At 39.8% G+C, this 23,208-nt stretch overlaps 1 protein-coding gene across 1 annotated transcript in view; it reads right to left on the bottom strand.

The window, feature by feature from the left end:
• LOC106093416 (band 7 protein AGAP004871) overlaps positions 1 to 996 on the bottom strand; it is a 302,264-nt gene extending 301,268 nt beyond the window's left edge. Inside the window, exon 1 of the mRNA XM_059369381.1 lies at positions 640 to 996. Coding sequence (XP_059225364.1) covers positions 640 to 643 — 4 coding nt within the window. The 5' untranslated portion in view covers positions 644 to 996. The remainder of the gene's footprint in view (positions 1 to 639) is intronic.
• Between the last annotated feature and the right edge of the window lie 22,212 nt (positions 997 to 23,208).

Raw genomic sequence — 23,208 nt, 5'->3', positions numbered from 1 at the left:
CTGATTCGCTTGACCATTATGTCTATATCCGTAAACTATCTTTATCGTAAACAAAATTCCCAACGTTTTTCATAAAAGAAGTTTAGCTGTCGAACAGTTCGTTTTTGGCCAATGAATTATTTGGTCGAGTGTATGCATAGATGTTTCTTTTTTTCATACCTGTCCTTAGGTGATATGGAATCGACAGAATAAGTAAGGCTATATAAACAAAGGAAGGCTCGGTTGCGTTGTGTTTTGTTTCTCTTTTGCCTTTGTTATTTTACATACAAGGTAGCACATATTTACAATTTCTGAGCTGAGCTGAAGTGAACTGCATGTGAAATGAAACTTTACCGAAAATTAACATGAGTGCAATTTCATTAAAAGCGAACAAATACATTTTCTGAATATGAAGTCCTTCGCAGCTATTATTCTTATCATCGTCATCATCGACGTCGGCATCGACATCGGCATCTTTCATATTCATATGTATGTATATGTGGTATCAAATGCATGTAAGTGTATTAATATGTGAGTTCATATACAAATATACTCGTGCATTCACTCTCATATATGTATGCATGTTCGTGTTTGCATATATGATTCGCATACACATACATACAAGGCTATGCACATACATAAATAATTTCATTTACTCACTCATTTGACGCACTGATGTAAAACATTGTTGCCGATTGTGCGTTGCGTGTATGTGTGTTTATGGTTGTTGAAGCGAATACACCCGGATCAGAAATAATTTGTAGTTGTTGAACACCAGCCAGTCAGCCAGCCATCCATCCAGGCCAAGATCCAATAAAGGGTATGATGCAGAATGACATCAATTCCGGGGCAGAAATGCAAAATTTTTTTGACGACAAAACAGATGTGGCCGGATGCGTTGACATTTTGCAATTTGTTGCCAGTCATGTTTTTTCGTTGTAGTTTTTTTTTCGATAGCCAAAAAATTGTTCGATTTTCCATTGGAATCGAACATTCGATGAAATTTCAAATGCAGCATATGAGGACGGAACGGAGTGTAATAGCCATTAAATTGCAATCATATTGTGATGATATTTTCAGCAATGGACATTTTCAGTTTAGTTGATGGATGAAATTGAAATGAGGAAAAGAAATTGAATAAATAGAAATTTTTAGAAAAATATGATAACTTATATAAGAATCAACAAGAAACAAGTAAGGACGGGCTAAAGTCGGGCGAAGCCCACCTTTCGATACCCTACGCCACATTGGATATGCAGGCTAAGTCGGCGAATTTAAAATAAGCTTAAATTAGATTTTTTGAGAAGATCGATTGATAAATGGGTTAGCAAAGGCCTTAGAAATGCAAATTGTGAGATGGATATATATGGGAGCTATATCTAAAACTGATTAAAATTCTATGAAATTCATCAGCCATCAGAAGAGTTATAAGAAAAACCTTCGCGAAAAATTTTGTAAAGATCATTAAGTTATTAAGTATTATTCCAACAAATTACTACGTTATTGAGTATTATTCCCCGGCTGATACGTGATAACTATGAGCACCACAAAGGCTGGAAGATTGAGCTCCAACTTGTGTGATGTCCATCGTTATCACGGGAAGCTTAGCTGAAAGCTACCGGGCGGATCGTGGAAGGCTCCATTTTTATGCGGAGTAGCTGCAAATGCGGCCGCGATTTTCGAGAGGAGAGTCTCAGTGAGGAGTCAGGTGGCACTGGCTCTTAATTAAATACTGAGTGCCAATGATACTCGAGATAACAAGGCGAGTTATTGGCGCCTTCAAATAACCCAATGGCCAACATCAGCGTCTGATCCCAGGTAAGGGGCAGCTGGAGGCGAGCGTCGGATCTTGGAGCAAGCTGCTCGCCACAACGAGGGATACATGTGCAATCCCACAAAACCGATGCGGTTGGGGCGCTGGGCCAGTAACCCGCCTCCGGAAAACTATGAAAAACAAAGAAATAGCAACAAATAAAAGCGTGCCAAGTTCGGCCGGGCCGAATCTTATATACCCTCCACCATGGATCGCATTTGTCGAGTTCTTTTCCCGGCATCTCTTCTTAGGCAAAAAAGGATATAAGGAAAGATTTGCTCTGCTATTAGAGCGATATCAATATATGGTCCGGTTTGGACCACAATTAAATTATATATTGGAGACCTGTGTAAAATGTCAGCCAATTCGAATAAGAATTACGCCCTTTGGGGGCTCAAGAAGTAAAATAGAGAGATCGATTTATATGGGATCTGTATCGGGCTATAGACCGATTCAGACCATAATACACACATATGTTGATGGTCATGAGAGAATCTGTCGTACAAAATTTCAGGCAAATCGGATAATAATGGCGACCTCTAGAAGCTCAAGAAGACAAGATCCCAGATCGGTTTATATGGCAGCTATATCAGGTTATGAACCGATTTGAACCATACTTGGCACAGTTGTTGGATATCATAACAAAATACTACGTGCGAAAATTCATTCCAATCGGATAAGAATTGCGCACTCTAGAGGCTCAAGAAGTCAAGACCTAAGATCGGTTTATATGGCAGCTATATCAAAACATAGACCGATATGGCCCGTTTACAATATTAATCGACCTACACTAATAAGAAGTATTTGTGCAAAATTTCAAGCGGCTAACTTTACTCCTTCGGAAGTTAGCGTGCTTTCGACAGACAGATGGATGGACGGACGGACGGATACTTAATGGGGTCTCAGACGAATATTTCGAGTAGTTACAAACAGAATGACGAAATTAGTATAACCCCCATCCTATTGGATGGCGAAGAGGATACCGCAGAACCAATCCGCGATGATGGTATAGAATGTTTACCACCTAGTCAGAATGAGGTCCAAGTAGCAGTGACCCGACTAAAGAACAACTATGCAGTAGGAGTCGACGGGATACCCGCTAAACTATTGGGTTGCCCAAAAAGTAATTGCGGATTTTTAAAAGAAAGTAAATGCATTTTTAATAGAACTTAGAATGAACTTTAATCAAATATACTTTTTTTACACTTTTTTTCTAAAGCAAGCTAAAAGTAACAGCTGATAACTGACAGAAAAAAGAATGCAATTACAGAGTCACAAGCTGTGAAAAATTTGTCAACGCCGACTATATGAAAAATCCGCAATTACTTTGTGGGCAACCCAATAATTAAGACCGGAGGCGACACGCTGATAAGGCGTATGCATCAGCTTATCGGCGCAATCTGGCTAGAAGAACGCATACCCGATGATTGGAACCTCAGCATACTATGTCCCGTCCACAAGAAAGGAGACAAGACGGAATGTGCCAACTACAGAGGAATAAGTCTCCTCCCCATCGCATACAAGATACTCTCGAGCGTACTGTGTGAAAGATTAAAACCTAAAGTCAATGAGATAATTGGGCCCTATTGATGCGGCTTTAGACCTGGTAAATCCACCCTAGACCAGATATTCACACTGCGCCAAATCCTGGAAAAGACCCGAGAAGGTCAAATCAACACCTACCATCTCTTTGTTGACTACAAAGCCGCCTTCGATACTCCTTTACGTTCAAAGGTATTTTAAGCCATGTCTGAGTTTGGTATGCCTGCAAAATTAATAAGACTCTGCAGGATGAAACTTGCTCATACGCGTTCCTCAGTAAGAATAGCAAAGAATCTCTCCGAACCATTTAATACCAAACGAGGTTTCAGACAAGGAGACAGCCTATCGTGTGATCTCTTTAATATCCTGCTGGAGAAGATTATACGAGATGCAGATGTGAATAGATATGGCACACTAATCACAAGAGTACACATGCTACTCGCCTATGCCGACGACATCGATATCATAGGTCGTTCACCGGAAATGGTAACTGCTGCCTTTGAAAGAATCGAAAGAGAGTCAGTGAAAATGGGTCTGGCAGTAAATGGAGATAAGACGAAATGGATGGTTTCAACTCCCAAAAAGCCTTGCACAACCGAGCAGTTAAAGAAAATGGAGAAAGTTGGGAACTACAACTTTGAGACAGTCAGTATCTGGAGAATATAAGCGACGTATGAATCACAAGCTGTATGACGACGATAGCATAGGTACACACATCCAAATACAACGACTGCGTTGGCAAAGTCATGTTGTCAGGATAGATGAAAAAGCTGCAGCAAAGAAGTCTTTTGTAGGCAAACACGGTGGTAGACGCAAACCGGGACGACCAAAAGCCCGATGGAAAGATCAAGTGGTGGAAGACACCTCGAAACTTGGTGTTAGAGATTTTAAAATGAGTGCATAAAATCGAGGAGCTTGGAACGCTAATCTATGTTCGGCTAGTGAAACAAATATTCTGTTATAACCAATTAAAGTAAGTAAGTAAATTGAGTATTATTCAAAATCGGACGAAAATATATATGCGAGCTATATCTAAATCTGAACCGATTTCTATTAAATTCAATAGCAATACCAGGAGTAATAAGAGAATTCTTTGTGCCAATTGAATCGGTAAACAAGTGACCAAATTACTGCAATACTAAGCCAAATCGGAGGAACATGTATATGGGAGCTATATCTAACTCTGAACCAACTTCTATGAAATTCTCCAACAATGTCGAGACTTACAGGGTGGCTGATGAATATTGCTACAATGATGAATATTGCTACATTTTTTTTTCGGTGTATGGAATACATTTTTCTTTTATTCATGTTAAATTAAATTATTAAATTAATTATTAAATTATTATTAATTAAATTAATTAATTAATTAATTAAATTAATTATTAAATTATTATTATTAAATAGAAAAAAAGTTATTACATTTTTTTTTGGTAGCGGCTTTCATCAGCCACCCTGTATAATAGAACCCCTCGTGTAAACGTCGATATGATTGCAGTATTAGTCCAAATCGGGCGAACATATATATGGGAGCTATATTCAAATCTGAACCGATTTTTTCCAATTTCAACAGGCTTCGTCCCTAGGCCCTAAAAAAAGCTTGTGCCAAATTTGAAAACGGCCGGGTTTAAATTGCAACCTGTACTTTGTACACAAATTAACATGTGCAGACGGAAAGAGAGACAGACAGACATAGCTAAATCGAAGCAGAAGGTGATTCACGAGTCGATCGGCATACTTATCAATCCTTATGGGTGCTACAAACGAATTCACTGAGTTATAATACCCTGTACCACAATAGTGGTGTGGGGTATTAAAACGTGTTAAGTGTGGCCGGGAGGAATATTGGAAACCCACCACCATGGATTCTGCTAAAAATTTCCGCAAATTAACTTAGTTGAAGGGTATTGTGTGTATAGTATTTTTCTGACAAATCAGGGAAAACTGAAGCCACTAAGGGCCGTAGAAAATTTATCGGGAGATCGATTTGTATGGGAGGTGAAGACCGATTTGAACAGTACTTACCATGGGTGTTGGAAGTCGTAACATAACACTACGTGCAAAATTTCAGGCAAATCGGAGAATCGGTTTATACGGGAGCTATATCGGGTTATACCCCGATTCGGACCACGATTGTTGCAAGGCATTACAGAACACAACGTGCCAAATTTCAGCCAAATCGAATCACAATGCGGCTTCTCAAGATATCAAATCTGGAGATCGGTTTATATGACCATACTTATGGTTGGAAGTATAATAATTGCACCATCTAGGATCTCAAGAAGTCAAGTCGAAGAACCAATAAATGGGAGAAATTTCCAAATCTGAGCTGATATGGCCAATTTGCAATCCCAACACAACGACCTACATCAATCAGTAGTATGTGTCCAAAATTTTAAGCAGATATCTTTATAAGTTCGACCGCTATGATGATTTCCACAGAGGGACGGACGGTAGGACGGACGTACATGGCTAAAAATACTTGCAATGTCAATACAGTCAAGAATATATGTACTTTAGGTTCCCAGAGATATATTTTGATGTGTTACAAACGGAATAAATAGATAAGTATATCCCTCATCCTACGGCGGTGGGAAAAAAAGGACACTCAATGGTTGTAGGGCAAAGAAGTAAAAAGGTTTTAAGTTCGACCGGGCCGAACTTTGCATACCCACCAACTCTGTAAACCACCATTCGTCATAGTACGGTGAAAAATTCATAATTTATGCAGCCATATTTCGAAATATGGTCCGATTTAGACCAAATTTGACACGGACAGTGAGAAGTTCTAATAAGTATGGGTCCTTTTGGTAGCTATATCCAAATATAGACCGATCTGACCCATAAACGACACGGTTGCCTAGAAGCCTAACATAAAACACTGTGTCAAACTTCAGCGAAATCGGATTATAAATGCGCTTTTTATGGGGCCAAGACTTTAAATCGAGCGATCGGACTATATGGCAGCTATATCAAAATCTGAACCGATCTGGGCTAAATTAAAACAAGTAAAAAGCCGTTAAGTTCGGCCGGACCGAACATTGGATACCCACCACCTCGGGTACATATGTAAACCACCTTTCGTCATAATCCGGTGAAAAATGCATAAATTATGCCCCCGTAGCAGCTATATAGAAATATGGTCCGATTTGGACCAAATTCGACACGGACATTGAGTGGTCTAATAAATACAAGTCATTGTTCAATTTTGTAGAACAAATTATGTGTTTTGGTAGCCATATCCAAATATAGACCGATCTGAACCATATACGGTACGGTAAATGCGCCATTTATGGCCCAAAACCTTAAATCGAGAGATCGGTCTGTATGGCAGCTATATTCAAATCTGAACCGATCTTGGCCAAATTACAGAAATATGTTGAGGGGATCTAACACATCTCACTGTTTCACATTTCGGCGACATCGGACAATAAATACGCCTTTTATGGGTCCAAAATCTTAAATCGAGAGATCAGTCTATATGGCAGCTATATCCAACTCTGAACCGATCTGAACTAAATTGCAAAAATATGTCGAAGGGCCTAACACAACTCACTGCCCTAAATGTTGGCAAAATCGGTCAATAAACGCGCCTTTTAATGGCCCAACACCTTAAATCGAGAAATCGGTCTATATGGCAGCTATATCCAAAACTGGACCGATCTGAGCCGAATTGACGAAGGATGTCGACTGTCCCAAATTCTGGCAAAGTCAGATAGTAAATGTGGCTAGGTTTAAGGTTCTTCCTCGATATCCTCACAGCTTTTACAAAAATCGTTGCTAACCTACAGTCTGTCAGCTTGTTTTCCGATTAGACAGTGGCCTGTCATGACGGACACAATGACTGAGACGTTTTTCTAGCCAATGACAGCAAAGCAGTAGACCTCTTCAAGTCTAGATTAGGCCACATAGTTTTGGAATGCTCACCGCCCCCTCCTTGTGACCATCTATTATTCGTTGTCCTTCGGGCCTGGTCCTGAAAACTTAGCTTACATGTCGCTAGAGGCATACCCACAGATTCCAGTATCGCTGGAATGTGTAGGGTAGTTCCTAGTCTCGCAAGCTCGTCCGCATGTACAATGACTTATTTTAGGTTTTTCGACATCCCTGTCCCATATGGTTCAGATCGGTCTATAGCTGCCAAAAATACCAATATTTGTTTTACAAAATTGAACAGTGACTTGATTCTATTAAACAACTCAAAGTCTGTGCCGAATTTGGTTCAATTCGGACCTTACTTCGATGAAGCTGCTATGGGATCAAAAATTAAGCATTTTTCACTGGATTATGACGAAAAATGGTTTACATATATGCCCGAAATTGTATGGTTTACATACATTAATATTTTTCTTACTTACTGGTTTGTATAGCATATATATTAGCTGATTTCGGATCTTGACTATTTGCTCTTCTACAGGGCGGAATTCTTATCTGAATTGGCCGAAATTTTGCATGAGGTGTTTTAATTTGTCTTTCAATTGCTGTGCCAATAATTGTTCATAAACCGATTTCGTTTCCTGACTTCTTGCGCCCCTAGAGCACACAATTCTTATACGATTTGGCTGAAATATTGCTCAAGGTGTTTTTTTACTTCCAATAATTTTGCTAACCATTTAGCCGCAATTTTAAACTTGGTATTTTGTATGACTTTTAATGGTCATGAAAAGTACGGTCCATTTATACCTGCGGTATCTCCTAAATATTTGAAAAGGTCATTTAAAGAACACGTCTATGCGATTCATGCTGGAGATTACTTTACGCGCTTTTACTTGTTTTTTAGCAGGTTTTTGTGGCACAGTTATTGGAAGTCAACATAAAACATCTCATGCAAAATTTCAGCCCTAGAAACTCAAGAAGTTAAGGACATCGGCTTAAATCGCAGCTATATGGATGACCGATATGACCCATATTCATTCCCATATTAGCTCCACCAATAGAAAGTATTTTTGCAAAATTTCGAGGGCCTAGCTTTACTCCTTCGAAATTCAGCATACTTTCGACAGACAGACAAATGGACGGACATGATTAGATGTACTTATGTATAATTTATGTGGCCTTTCATATGTATAATTTGTGTGGCCTTTCAAAAATGTTTCGAGGTGTTACAAACGGAACGATGAAATTAGTGTACCCCCATCCTGTGGTGGATGGTATAATAAACTACAGCCGTTCTATTTTAGTCATGCATTTGTCTTATGCCTTAGTTACTTACTGAACTTGTGTTTGAGAAAACTTCAAGCATCCTATTTATTAAACGTACTTCGTAAAGCTTTTGCTGTTCTTTCCTTCTACTTCTGGAGAGATTTTTATTTTGTCCCATTCCAACGAATTAACAAAATTCAATTTTCTTAACTTTTGCATTCACAATAAATCATTTGTGAACTCTTCAAAGTTCACAATGAATGGCAGAATGAATGGAATGCTCAAACAATCAAACAGAAAAACCTCAACAATTTTACTTGAATCCGCTTTTATTTTATTATGTGACTGCCTTCCTCGTTTGGAATATCAGCGAATAAAATGAACTTTTGCTTCCACACAATTCAATTGAGCTTTTTTTATTTTGCTGGTTTGGTTGGCTTGAAGAAGAACTTTTAGTCTTCCTCAAATAACATTATTTTTGTTTTCATGTAGTTGAGGGTCAATTAATAACGACATAGTAGTGGGGCATTGCAAAATGGAGTAGTACGATGAGGAATAATCACATTGTCTTTCCATTTGTAACACGCGTAACATTTTGTTTCCATTGGTTGATAAAAAATACAAAAGCCAAATTTTGACAAAAATCTCTAAAGTTCCTCTAAAGTTTGGCCGGGCCGAATCTTGGGAACTATGGATTCTGATAAAATACTGTTGGAGATGGGCGATGGGTAAATACCCAAAAGGTATTTACCCGGTAAATTGGGTAAGTACCCAAGAAGGGTACTATATCCATTTATATCCAAAAGCTGGATATTTATAATTTTGCAGATATCTTGGGTATAAAAGCATTTTTAAAACCAGTAAGGAAGGGCAAAAGTCGGGCGGTGCCGACTGTTTAATAACCTACACCTACCCTATAAGTACAATGTGGGAGCTATATCCAATTCTGAACCAATTTTGATGGACCTCGGCGGATGTTTCCAGACGTGTTTTAAACAATCCCTATCAAATTTCGAACTGTAATAACTACGGTTGAAAAATTGCAACATTACTTCTTCTTCGTCTTCTCAGATAATGTGATGGTCGTCGAGAAAAGCGCTTGCCGTGGCTCCTGGGGTGAAAATCTATCAATATACATATATGACAGCTTTATCTTAATCTGGGCCGATTTCTATGAAATTCATCAGTAATATCTAGAGTCGAAGAAAATCATTCCTGCAAAATTCAAGCATTTTCTTGCAATATTTCTCAAAATCGGGCTAACATATATATGGGAGCTATATCTAAATCTAAACCGATTTTGAGAAAACTTCTCAGAGACTGTGGCAGTCATCGAGTCAAAATGGGCCAATAAATGCGCTTGCAGTGGCGCTAGCAGTGAGAAAAGCAATGAAAAGCGCATTTATTGACCCATTTTGACTCGATGACTGCCACAGTCTCTGAGAAGTATATATGTTAGTCTGATTTTGAGAAATATATGAATATATGAATAAATAAATATATATATATATATATATATATATATATATATATATATATATATATATATATATATATATATATATAAATACATATAAAAGATTTCCATGAAATTCTTCAGTAATATCTAGAGTCAAATAAAATCCTTCCTGCAAAGTTCCAAGCACTTTCTTGCAATATTTCTCAAAATCGGACTAACATATATATGGGAGCTATATCCAAATCTAAACCGATTTTGAGAAAACTTTTCAGATACTGTGAGAGTCTTTGAGGAAAGCGTCGTACGAAGTTTTGGGAAGATTGGTCGATAAATCCGAATCTAAATCCGAAACGATTTCCATGAAATTCACCAGTAATGCCGAAAGTCATAAAAAAATCCATTCTGCCAAATTTCGGGAGAATCGGTTAACAAAAGAATATTTTATTGCAATATTACTGCAAATCAGACGAACATATGGAAGCTATGTCTAAATCTGAACCGATTTTCAGCAAACGTCTCTGATACTGTGAGAATCGTTGACGAAAGCGTCGTACGAAGGTTTGGGAAGATTAGTCAATAAATGTGCTTGCAGTGGCACTAGGAGTGAAAATCGGGCGATATATATGTTTGGGAGCTATACCTAAATTTGGATCGATTTCCCTGTACCACAGTAGTGGTGTAGGGTATTTTTGATGATTTCGTATTCTTTGTATATAAACCTGACTTTCTGATCTCATAAAATCGGATTTCTGTTATATATAGCCGCTATATAGACCGATCTCCAGACTTAAAGTCTTGAGGCAATAAATAGGTAATTTTTCATCCGATTTCGATGACACTATGTGCTCAATTTCAGCCAAATCGGACAAAAATTGCGGCTTCTATGGGCTCAAGAAGTCAAATCGGGAGATTGATTTATATAGGAGCTATATCAGGTTATAGACCGATTTGAACCGAACGCGAAGGGCTAGCCGTTTGAAATTTTGCACAGATACTTTGTATTGATGTAGGTCGTTGGGGATTGCAAATGGGCCATATCGGTTCAGATTTGCATATAGCTCCCATATAAACCGATCTCCCGATTTGACTTGAGCCATTACATGCCGCAATTTATGTCCGATTTATCCGAAATTTTGCATGCGGTGTTCTGTTACGACTCTCAATAGTACGGTCTAAATCAGTCTTCTACCTGATATATCTCCCATGTAAACCGATCTCTCGATCATCCTTTTTGGGTTCCTAGAAGATATATTGGGTTGCCCAAAAAGTAATTGCGGATTTTTCATATTGTCGGCGTTGACAAATTTTTTCACAGCTTGTGACTCTGTAATTGCATTCTTTCTTCTTTCAGTTATCAGCTGTTACTTTTAGCTTGTTTTAGAAAAAAAGTGTAAAAAAAGTATATTTGATTAAAGTTCATTCTAAGCTTTATTAAAAATACATTTACTTTCTTTTAAAAAATCTGCAATTACTTTTTGGGCAACCCAATATTATTTGCTGGTTTGACAGAAGTTTGGTATGTAGAATAAGATTATGCCCTTCAACTAAATTTATTTTGTATACATTTTTAGCAGATTCCATGGCGGTGTGTTCCAACGTTTAGGCCTGGCCGAACATAGCACGCTTTTACTTGTTTTATTTATGAATGCAATATCACAATTTTTTCATGTTTTAAAAATCACATCGGGTAAATGACGACTCCCATTGCGCATACACCGATTAAAATGATTTTTATAACCTCCACCACAGGATGGGGGTATACTAATTTAAACATTCCATTTGTAACACCTCGAAATATTCGTCTGGGACCCTATAAAGTGTATATATTCTCAATCGTTATGACATTTTAAGTCGATCTAGCTGCGTCTGTCCCTCTGTCGGTTAAAAGCACTCAAACTTTCGAAGGAGTAAAGCTAGGATCTTGAAAGTTTGCACAAAAACTTCTTTTTAATATAGATCGGTTGAGAATTTAAATGGGTCATGTCCGTCTCTTTTTTTATATAGCTGCCATATAAACCGTTCTTGGGTCTTGACTTATTGAGCCACCGAAGGGCGCAATTCTTCACCGATTTTGCTAAAATTTTGCATGAGGTGTTTTGTTACGACTTCCAAAAACTGTGCTTAGTATGGTTCAATGACTTCAAATATCGAATCGGACCATACCTTGGTATAGCTCCAATAGCATAGCAATTCTTATCGATTATCCTTTGGTTGCCTAAAATGAGATACCGGACAAAGAAGTCGACATATGCGATCAATGATGGATGATATATAAGATTCGGTCCAGCCGAACTTAGCACGCTTTTACATGTTAAAATTCGTGTCCGCCCTTTGTCCACCCGCTGCTCCCTAGACCAGAGCATGATGGCAACTGACTGCTGAGGGAAACAAACTTTGGGACTTCCGCGCCAAATGCGCCCACACTCGACCTCATTCCCACCCAACTCAGCGCTCGGGAGTTTTTTCAAATAAGTAAGCTTCTCTGGCGCACCCTGTATTAGATAGGATAGATAACCTACTGCTTCTTCCTTGATATTCTTAACATTAGCTTTCAGCCTTTTTTTCATCGACTACAAAAGCCGCCTTCGACAGCGTTATGCGTTCAATTGTATTTCAAGCCCTGTCTGAGTTATGTATCCCTACAAAATTGGTAAGTCTTTGCAGAATGACGCTCGCTGATACACGTTCAGCAATTAAAATAGGCAAGAACCTCTCCGAACCGTTCAATACCAAACAAGGTTTCGGACCAGGAGACACCTTATAATATTATTTCTTTAATATCTTTCTAGAGAAGATTATACGAGATGAAGGTTTAAATGGGCACACTACTTTCACAGGAAAACATATACTACTCGCCTATGCAATCGACATCGATATTATGGTTCGGTCATCGGAAGTAGTAACTGCAGGTAGGTAACCACAACTTTGAGATAGTCAACACCTTTATCTACCTCGATGCAGCCGTGAACGAAACAAATGACACCAGCTTTAAAGTAAAACTAAGGATTTGTCTTTGTCCTTCTTTTTATTTTGGTCACAAACTATTTCATTCGTTGTTGGAATTACTTCCAGCTTAGACCAGTTGGTTTTTTTATTTCTTTTTATTTCGAATAAAAAAGCAAAACGACAAAATCCATTTAAAAAAATCAAGGTTAAATGTGCTGTGTACGAGGTCTGATCAGAAAATAACCGTTATTTTAAGTTTTTTCAAAAAATATTTATTAGTCATCAATATTAAATTGTAACCGTTGAGTGAAGCAGACGTGTTTTCATTTAATCCTCGAAGAAAAAAAAACTATCCGTATCTCGGAATAGGTACCTATTACGAAAAATTTTAAAGCCTTTCAGGAGTAGGCTCAAAATGGACTCCAAAGACCCAACAGCTGCAGTCATCGACCGTAGCGTGTTGTCTGCCCCTCTTATAGGTGTGGGTGCCGTGGCACCTGAAGTCGAAAGTAATGCTTCAAGCGCAAAACTTGTCGTCAGACTCAATAATGAGGAAGAGACGGATAAACCAGAAGGATGCACAGTTCGTCCCCAGCCTTTAAGTAAAGGTGGTGTTTCCGAGTCGGATTGAGCGACGGTGTCAATGAAACACTCATCGCAGCCGAAACGCAAGATAAGGTCAGTGGGATGACAGCAGATGTGAGCGATGGCCTTGCTAAGCTCACAAGCAGACAGAGAAAGCGATCCGGGGCACGACGAAGGAGACAGAGAAGTACGTACCGTCAGCGCAATCGGGCGAAAGTGCAGGATGCTGGAAGGGATAGAACAGACAATCAAAGCAGTTCTGGCAGGTATCCACCTAACAAACAAGGCGCTGACAACGAGACCATCGCCGACTGTCCCAATAATGGGAAGGCTAGGATAAGCAAAGATCCTAATATTAAAACATCAGGCAGTGCAGAGGCGAGAGACTCACAACAGCCTAACGAACAGGGACCCGATTACGGACCAATCACCGACTTTCTCATTACTCGGAAGACTAGGATAGGTAAATGCAAATATTTGGCCAAGAATATTCCAATAAGGAGCAGGGGCTAACTTCTCACAAATCAGTGAGTGCAATCCGATTCGAGTTTAAGCTCTATGATAAGAGACCTTCTTTTTATAGCTGAGAACGCACGGCGTGCGGCAGTACGACACGTATTTGGAGAGAAGTTTTTACATGGCATAGTACCTCACAAATCTTGCCAGCATTAGGGGGGAAACCCCCGCTGAAAAACGTTTTTTCTAATGGTCTCTCCAGTGGTTTTCTTAGGCAAATATCCTTTATCGAAGAGGACAGTCGTAACCCTGTCGACACTGTCGTCCTTGTCTTCTATTCTTGGACAATCTAAATTATCTTGAGTAGTCTTCCGAATTTTTGCCATTTGGTTTTCAACTTAATACGGAAGCTTATCGGATTTGTCGATGGCCGTGCTATTCTAAACCTAATGTAGCGATGGTCTGAGAAGGACCATCTATACTGGCAGCTCATTATTTGTATGGGTGGACCCTCTACAGAGTTCCACACATGTTCAAAAATCCGATCATTACCCAGATCCTCCACTTAGGACCGATGATATGGTGGAATCCTACCGGATGTACTGCCGATATTGATGGCTGCATAAGTCACCTCATCTCTGTTGCGCTTCCTAGCAACTCAGGTGTAAGAGGGCCGCTCCTTACCATTCTCAGCGACCATCTTCCCCTTCCTTCCCCTATGGCTCCTTATGGAAGTAACAGTCCTCCATGAAGGCTCAGGTGCAGTGCACACTTCCTTCCTTCCGACTTTGTCTCCCTCCGTAGGATAATGTCTGGAGTCTTCCTTCGTTGTGCACCGGATCGCTTTCTCGATTTGCTTGAGAGCTTAGCAAAGTCATCGCTCACTTCTGCTGTCGTTCCGCTATCCTCATCTCTGGATTCGGCTGCGATGACTGTTTCGTTGTCGCTGGCTGAATCTGGATCGGAGCCAAGACACTACCTTTACTTGAAGGCTGGGGACGAACTGTGCATCCCCCTGGTTTGGACTGGTTGTACCCTCGAAGCATTATTCTAGACTGCAGGTGCCAAGGCATCCACACCTATAGAAAGGGGAGGACAACATGCTACGGTCTGATGCCACCACCGCAGATGTTGGGTCTTTGGAGTCCATTCTGTGCCTACTCCTGAAAGGCTTTAAAATTCCTCGTAATAGGTACCTGTTCCGAGATATGGATATTTTTCTTCGAGGACTGAAATGAAAACACGTCGGCTCCCGGATTTAACATCTTGAGCTCCAAAAAGCCTCACTTTTCCCTAATTTGGCTCAAATGTGGCGCAAAGACATATGTTCTGACTTTCAACATCCGTGTCAAGTATGATCTGAATCGGTTCATATGCTGATATAGGCTTCGTATAAACGGATCCACACATGTGGCTTCTTGATCGCCTAGAGACTTCAATTTGCAATCGATTTCGTTGAAATTTGGCACAAAGACTTATGTTATGACCGATACTACGACATGACCACCATAGATCATGGAAGTCGAAATCAATTCCCAATTTGATTGTTACAAAAAAATTCAAATACCAACTGAGTTAATGAGGGTAAATTATAAGCGGAATCTATGGTGGAGGGTACCCAAGATTGGGCCCGACCAAACTAAACACTCTTCTTTTAGTTGTTGTATACTCACTTTGCATGATGCGTTTCCGGTAATCATCATCACGTTGCATTGTTACGCTGCCACCGCCATTAGAAACCATTGAACTTATTTGCTCCATGGGTACAATATCCTGCATTCATCGACATCGCCATCGTTGGAAATGGAGAGCATCAAGTGAAATGAAGAGCGGCAAAAGGAAAGAAGAAAAAACAAGAATAAATTAATACCATTGATTTGCGTCATTGAGGCATGCCGAATATCTCAGGCATAAAAATTGGGGTCACCGCAAAATGCAATCAATATAAATCACTATGGATTTCAGAGTGAAAAAATCCCCGAGGCTTAATATCACAGCAAAAGAACTTTTCTAACTACATAGTTGATGATGATGATGATTAAGATGATGACGATTATAGTGGAATTCGTTTCAACGGAAATTCATTATTCACGATTTGATGCAGATCACTGATTTGACTCATAGGAACTTTTTGTTTTGTTTCTCTATTGCAAATAGAACAAACCCCACTCTCAAATAGCGTTAATTAAAGGCATAGGAAATGAAATCAAATAGTGAAAAAAAAACGTTAAACAGTAAAAGTCCCAGTTTCTGTTGCAGTTTCTTTTTTTTTACGAGGACAGAAAACAATTAATGCCGAGTATTGACACAAGTGCCAAAAGCCATTGTTGTTACTTGGCTTAATTGGTGGGCTGACACAGAAAACTTGTTGTAATTGCGGCTCTTGTAGGTACTCAGCGACCCGAGAGTAAATCCTTGGTGTGGGTGGCATATAACATAGACGTATTTGGCCACCCAGGCATTATTATGATGAGCCTTGTCATGATGCTTTAGTTTTATGCTTTAAGTGCTATAGCAAAAAAAGAAACCGACAAAAAAATCATTTTAATTTCATGCACACCGACACTAACCTTTTATACCTCCTACCAAAAAGTCAAACAGAATAAAGAAAAAAAATTATGCGAAAGGCATGCGAACATATCTTTTGGGCAAGGATTAAAGCATCCTAGGGTAAGATAATCTTATTGAGGAATTTGGATATATCTGAAGGCCCCCGTCCTTTTTTTGTAAAGTAACGTCAGATTTCAAGGGTGGTTGGAATAATCGAGGCTAAGCTTTAATGGATTTAATGGAGGCCACCGTAGCGCAGAGGTTAGCATGTCCGCCTGAGACGCGGAATACCTGGGTTCGAATCCTGACAACCCTAATGCTGGCGAAATTTGTGGGGTACTATGCCATGTTAAAACTTCTCCCCAAAGAGGTGTCGCATAGCGAAATACCTGGCAACGATCTGCGTCTGTTGCCAGTGGAGCGGCATATCTAGAGCCCGGGAGTAGGACTCCAAATATCCAACAGCTGCGGTGGTGATATCAGGCCGTAGCATAATGTCTGCTACTGAAACCTCGACTGGTGGAGCGGCTGCTCCAGGCTCCACGAGTTGCTTGTTCGAGTCTTAAGGACAAGGGCGAACCTATTATATTTTCGCATGCCTATAGTTTGCCTAGGTCATCGGCCTTCCCCAGAAAACCAACACGCTCTTTAAGAGGTTGGAATAAGAGAAGGCGCATCGCTCTCAGGTTTATTGAGAGGCTTGGTGCGAATGATCCTAAGACTCTCACTAATAGGGAGAGAGACTCTCTAAATTGGGATCGGGGATTCAATGCACAGGCTACCCCATCTAGATTCGGAAACTGCATTGCAATCAGCCAAAAAGTTGCGGCCACTAGGAGGGCATCCCATGCCTAAAAGAACTAGGCAAACAATAATAAGATGGGCCCAAGAACCTTTGCTAATGTCGCTAGAGACAGTTTGTTGATGGCAGCTGTCGACAAGAGAGAAGAACAAGGCTGCATATCTAGGAATAATTAGAGTGGGATAGTCAATGAGCTGCCACAAGTATACTCCGAGGTTCTTGCGGAATTTCCTGGGTCGCCTCCAGTTTGTGACGATGCAGGCTGGTTTCGGAGCCGATACAGACTAATTGCTTTCGGGGATCAGCGCTCAATTGAAATGTATCGTTGTGCGCTAAAATAGATTGGTGAGATCTGACCAGGTGCAGCACTAGATTTAGTCAAGAAGGAACATATTCCTTCTTGACCAATGGTGCATTATTGGACACCAATGATTCCCACAGATCCTGAATCCATACCTGGAAGACTAAGCGAATGTTATCCCTATCTTTCAACCACTGACTGGAAGATCGGTAGATTGGATGAGGCTAATGGTGACCGGAGACATGCAGCCAAAGCTAAACTCCGGCTGTCTCGCAGACCTCAACATGTCTGAAGGAGTTGTTTCCTATGTATTCAACAAGTTGAAACTGAAGGTCTATAGAAGCGGTGCGGTTGGGGAATCAGAAGGCGCCTCAGCAGTTGTCGCTGAACACTTGCCTGAGGAACTATCGACCACATCGCTAAGTTCTGGCGGATTGTAGGAGACTGAAAACCCCCTGCAACAATCGAGACAGGAGAGGATGGCATTGAAACGGGACCCTATAAGCCCTATGTAGGTGGGTCATTCGGTTGGACTAGGCCCACGGTGTTCGCCAGCGGGGAAGGACGGAACTTAAAAAGTACTTCGACGGCAGCAGCTAGTGAAGCATCTAGAGAGGAATCGTCTACACCGCAAGTGTCCAGAGGAAGAGTGGTTCCACTGCTTTCTCACCTGCCCCTGGATGAGTACGGAGGCTTACTATGACAAGATCTAAGTAATCTTGTGAGGATGAACTCCTGGCGGATTCAAACGGAAGAAGAGGCTAACGCCACAGTGGTGGAAGTTCGGAATCCTGACTATGGTCCAGTTTCTACAGATAAATCTCCACCATTATAAGACCGCTTCGGCGGCACTAAAGGTCCTTCTGACGGCAAGAGGATTTCACGTGGTTCTTATCCAGGAACCATGGGTGTGCAAAGGAATATTTCGTGGACTAAGAATTCCGGGGTTTAAACTACTCAAGGGTACGGAGGTACTCAATGGGAGCCACAGAGCCTGTATTCTTGCAAATGTTTTTCTCCCTCCGTCGCTAAGTACTGAAGATCCAGTAGTAGCCAGCCTTGAAATAAATAAGTCTCATTATTTGTTGGCTTCCTTATACATGGCACATGATTCAGAGATGCCACCTTCAAACCTTAAGCCGATGGTTGAAGCCGCTTCTGTAGGGTATAAGAACGTCATTATAATCCACATCACCAGATATGAGGAAATTCGGATGTCAACGAAAGGGATTATCTGCTTATCGAATGTATTATAAGTTGCAAACTGGCGATTTTACCTTTGTATCGGAAGATATAAGCGCAAGAATATGCGACTGTGAAGTGTTGGATGACTAAAGCTTCTCTGATCACCGTTATATTACTTTCAGCCTTGGAAAAAATACTGCAGAAGTGGTCCCTCTGCTAAACAGAAGAAAGGTAGATTAGGATAAATTTCGGCACAAATTCTGCACGTCTATAGACACAATGCACGGAGGATATAGACACAATAGTCAAGCGGATCACGAAGGCCCTTAATAACTCGCTTGTGTCAGCATGTCCTAGTGTCAAGCCAAGGGCCAAACAGCGACCGCGATAGTGGACCCCACAGCTGGTTGGCTTAAGGAAGGATTCCAGAAAACTCTTCAACAGGGCGAAAGCCACAAGAATATATAGTAAAGGCAAGTACACTGAAGCAGTTTGTATCAAGCGAAGATCCTTGCAATCAGAGAAGTGGTGGAATGGCTAAGATATTATGTCATTACGACGATTGGCATAAATATCTTCTCAGACAGCCAGGCAGCCATTAAATCCCTGGAGAACGTATTTCTGAACACAAGAACCACAGTCGTAGATCTCTCAACGAGATGGCTGAGCAGTTCAAAATTCACCTGTTCTGGGTGCCGGACCACAGAAATATCCCAGAGAATTGTTAAGCGAACGAGCTTGTGGGACTAGGAACAACCTGACACATTCCAGCGAAACTGGAATCTGTGGGTATGCATCTAGCGAGGCAAAGTCTTCAGGATCAGGCCCGAAGTACAACGAATGATCACAAAGAGGGGGCTGTGAGCATTCCAAAACTATGTGGCCTATTCTTGACTTGAAAAAGTCTAGCGCTTTGCTGTCACTGGCTAGAACAGACGCCTCAGTAATTGTGTCCGTCGTGACAGGTCACTATCTAATCAGAAAACATGCTTACAGACTGAAGGCTGCTAGTAACGACTTTTGCACGACTTTTTAACGACTGTAAGGACATCGAAGAAGATCAGACTATAGAACACCATCTGTGCGTGTGGCCCGCACTGACATTAGGTTCTAATTTTTTTAACCCTGTCTGATTTAGCGGATGTGGCCATTCGCAAGTTGTTGGGCTTTTTAAAGCGAAACGAGTCTAATGGCAGACTGCCACTTAAGGCGACTTATCAATGAACACTTTCAGGGAGAGGCTGTAATCTTCCATAACCTAGAGCCCTTGGATGATTCTTCCGGGGAGCTGCATCCATTCAAAATTTGTTCTCATCGCTTTAAACGTTTCCTTACTTTCATTCTATATATAGGCCATCTTTTTGTGGACCACCAGAGAGGTCGCTGTTTGCCCTTTTATTGTGTCCTAGTATATTTTTGCGCAAAACTCATGCTAAAAAAAACCATGATCAAAGAAGCTGTAGTCTTGCACGACTGCAAGCCCACATATTCTTCTGATAATATGCTCCGATATAATTTTAACAGATGCAAATATAACATAAAGGTTAATATTTTAATCAGTGATGGGCACACTAAAACAGTTGAAAACCAGTAAAGAAGGCAAAAGTCTGGCGGTGCCGATTTTATAATACCTTACACCTACCTTATAAGTACAAAATGAGAGCTATATCTAATTTCAAACCAATTTTGATAGACCTCGGCGGATGTTTTCAGATCTGAACCAAATTTGAAGACGATCGGATGAAAATTGCGACCTGTAGGTTGTACACAACTTAACATGGACAGACGGACAGACAGACAGATGGACTGACAGGCGGACAAACAGACGGACATAGCTACATCGAATCAGAAAGTGACTCTGAGTCGATCGGTATGCATATCAATAGGTATATCTCTCTTCCTTCTAGGTGTTTCAAACAAATTCACTAAGTTATAATACCCTGTACTACAGTAGTGGGATGGGATATAATTATAAATAGTGTTTGTAAGGGGGGCAGTTAATTCCGACCAAATAACCAAGTGCAAAATAACAACAATGCTATGTAAAATAACAAGAATGCTTGGAACGAACGAAGGCACACTAGCTGCTTACACTATCCGTGTGCTTCTATTCGTTATTCCTATGCCCGCGGGCATATGTGTGGTTGTGTGTTGTTGCCTGTTTATGATTTAAACAAATGGGTCAAAATAACAGACCATGGTGGCGTATAAGTGATGACTCATAGTGATAAATTAATTATGCGTCACAAGGTACTGTTAAACGTACAGCAATGTTTACGCCGCGCATCTCTATCCATGGAAATATTATAACTCTTTACCTTTGTTTGCAACGGCAAGATGAAGAAGAACCAGCCGAAATGTTTATTGTCTCAATATGCACTCAAAATCTTATCGGATTAGTTTCAGATACAACTTTCTTATATATTTTACATCCAACCTATTCTCCTATTTTATAAAGTCGTCCGACTTCAGCCTAACTTTTTTTGCTTTAATAATTCAAACTACCCATTAATGTACTAGAGGCAACTTTTTGTGTAAAATTCATTTGTAAAAACAATACAAAGCTAAGCCCATTCAAATTAAGGCATATCCTTAATTCTAAACTTTTAACTATGCAAGCTACCAGTGATGTTGAAAAAGTGCTAATGACGTTATTAAATTAAAACATTTCAATTAATTACAGCCATTATCGCTCGATTTATGAGCATGCTTCTGGCTAACAATGATGTGTTGGCATTAAACTGCACCTGATGCTAAATATAATTAATCGCCTTTCATGGGTTTTCTTTGTTTGCGCATATATGAGTGTATGTGTACGCATGTGTGTGTAGGGAGATGATGTTGAATACACATGCCAATTTTACCGTGTGGTATGTTCATCCTAACTGCTATATTTTTCATGTTTTGTTCTTTCCTTATTTTTTGAATTGCAGTTCATTTTAAACTTTCTAAATTCGTTACATGTAGAATAGTGTGCATGTGTGTACGCATGAAAGAAAAAATTAGTATCCCTTATTGTCCTTATCACGATAGGGATGTATTTTTGAAGGTTAAACAAACAATATGGCCGTAATAATGGCCTGGTCGAAATTCTAATACTCATTTCCATGAAACACAGTCAACAGTTGTTAATTGATGGTGCAACCTTGAAAATAGCATTTGACCTTCAATTTTGTTCAAATAGGACAAGCTAGTTAAACGGATAAAAATCGGGCAAAGCCGACATTTTGATATTTAACTCAGAAAAACGAGTTGGCTCAAAATTAAAGATTTGTCCTTATTTGTAGGATTTTTATACCCTACACCACTTTTGTATTTCTTTGTTACACCCAGAAAGAAGATAGATAGACCCATTGATAAATATACCGATCGACTCAGAATCACTTACATGTTCGTCCGATTTGCAGTAATATTTTAATAAAATGGTCATTTGTAAACCGATTCTCTCGAAATTTGCTAGGAAGGATTTTCTTATGACTACTGGTGAATTTCATAAAAATCATTTCAGATTTAGGCATAGCTCTCATATGTTTATATCGCCCGATTTTCACTCTTAGAGCAACTGCAAGCGATTTTATTGACCAAACCTCCCAAAATTTTGTACAACGCTTTCCTCGACAACTGCAACAATATATATGATGTTTGCTCGAAACCGGATCAGATTTATATAAGGCTCCCATATATATGTTCATCCGATTTTGAGAAATATTGCAACAAAGTACTCATTGGTTAACCCATTTTCTCGAAATTGAGCAAGGGAATTTTCTCTTAACTCCCGACATTACTGGTGAATTTCATAGTATGCATATCACCCGATTTTCACTATTAAAACCACTGCGAGCGCATTTATTGACCAATATTGCCAAAAATGTGCACAACGCTTTCGTCGATACCTACCACAATATCTAAGAAGTTTGGTCAAAATCGGTTCAGATTTAGATGTAGCTCCCATATATATGTTCGTCAGATATTGGGAAAGTTGCAGTAATATTGTCATTTTACAACAGTAGTTACTACAGTTTGAACATATTTGCTCGAAGTTTCACACGGATTGTTTAATAACTCACCTGAAAACATATATATATATATATATATATATATATATATATATATATATATATATATATATATATCCCAAAATTTTGTACAACGCTTTTCTCGATGCCTACCACAATATCTAAGAAGTTTGGTCTAAATCGATTCAGATTTTGTTCCCATATAAATGTTCGTCAGATTTGAAGTAATTTGCAATAATATTGTCATTTTACAACAGTTTGAACATATTTGCTCGAAGTTTCACACGGATTGTTTAATAACCCATCTGAAAACATCCGCCGAGGTCTATCAAAATTGGTTCAGAGAATTAGATATAGCTCCCAATTTGAGCTTATAGGGTAGGTGAAGGGTATTATATTCGGCACCCCCTGACTTTTGCCATTCCATACTGG

Source organism: Stomoxys calcitrans, chromosome 1, assembly GCF_963082655.1.
Source record: "Stomoxys calcitrans chromosome 1, idStoCalc2.1, whole genome shotgun sequence".
NCBI classification, from domain to species: domain Eukaryota; kingdom Metazoa; phylum Arthropoda; class Insecta; order Diptera; family Muscidae; genus Stomoxys; species Stomoxys calcitrans.
Note: the sequence above shows the minus strand (reverse complement) of the source record. Positions and strands in the feature narration are given on the sequence as shown.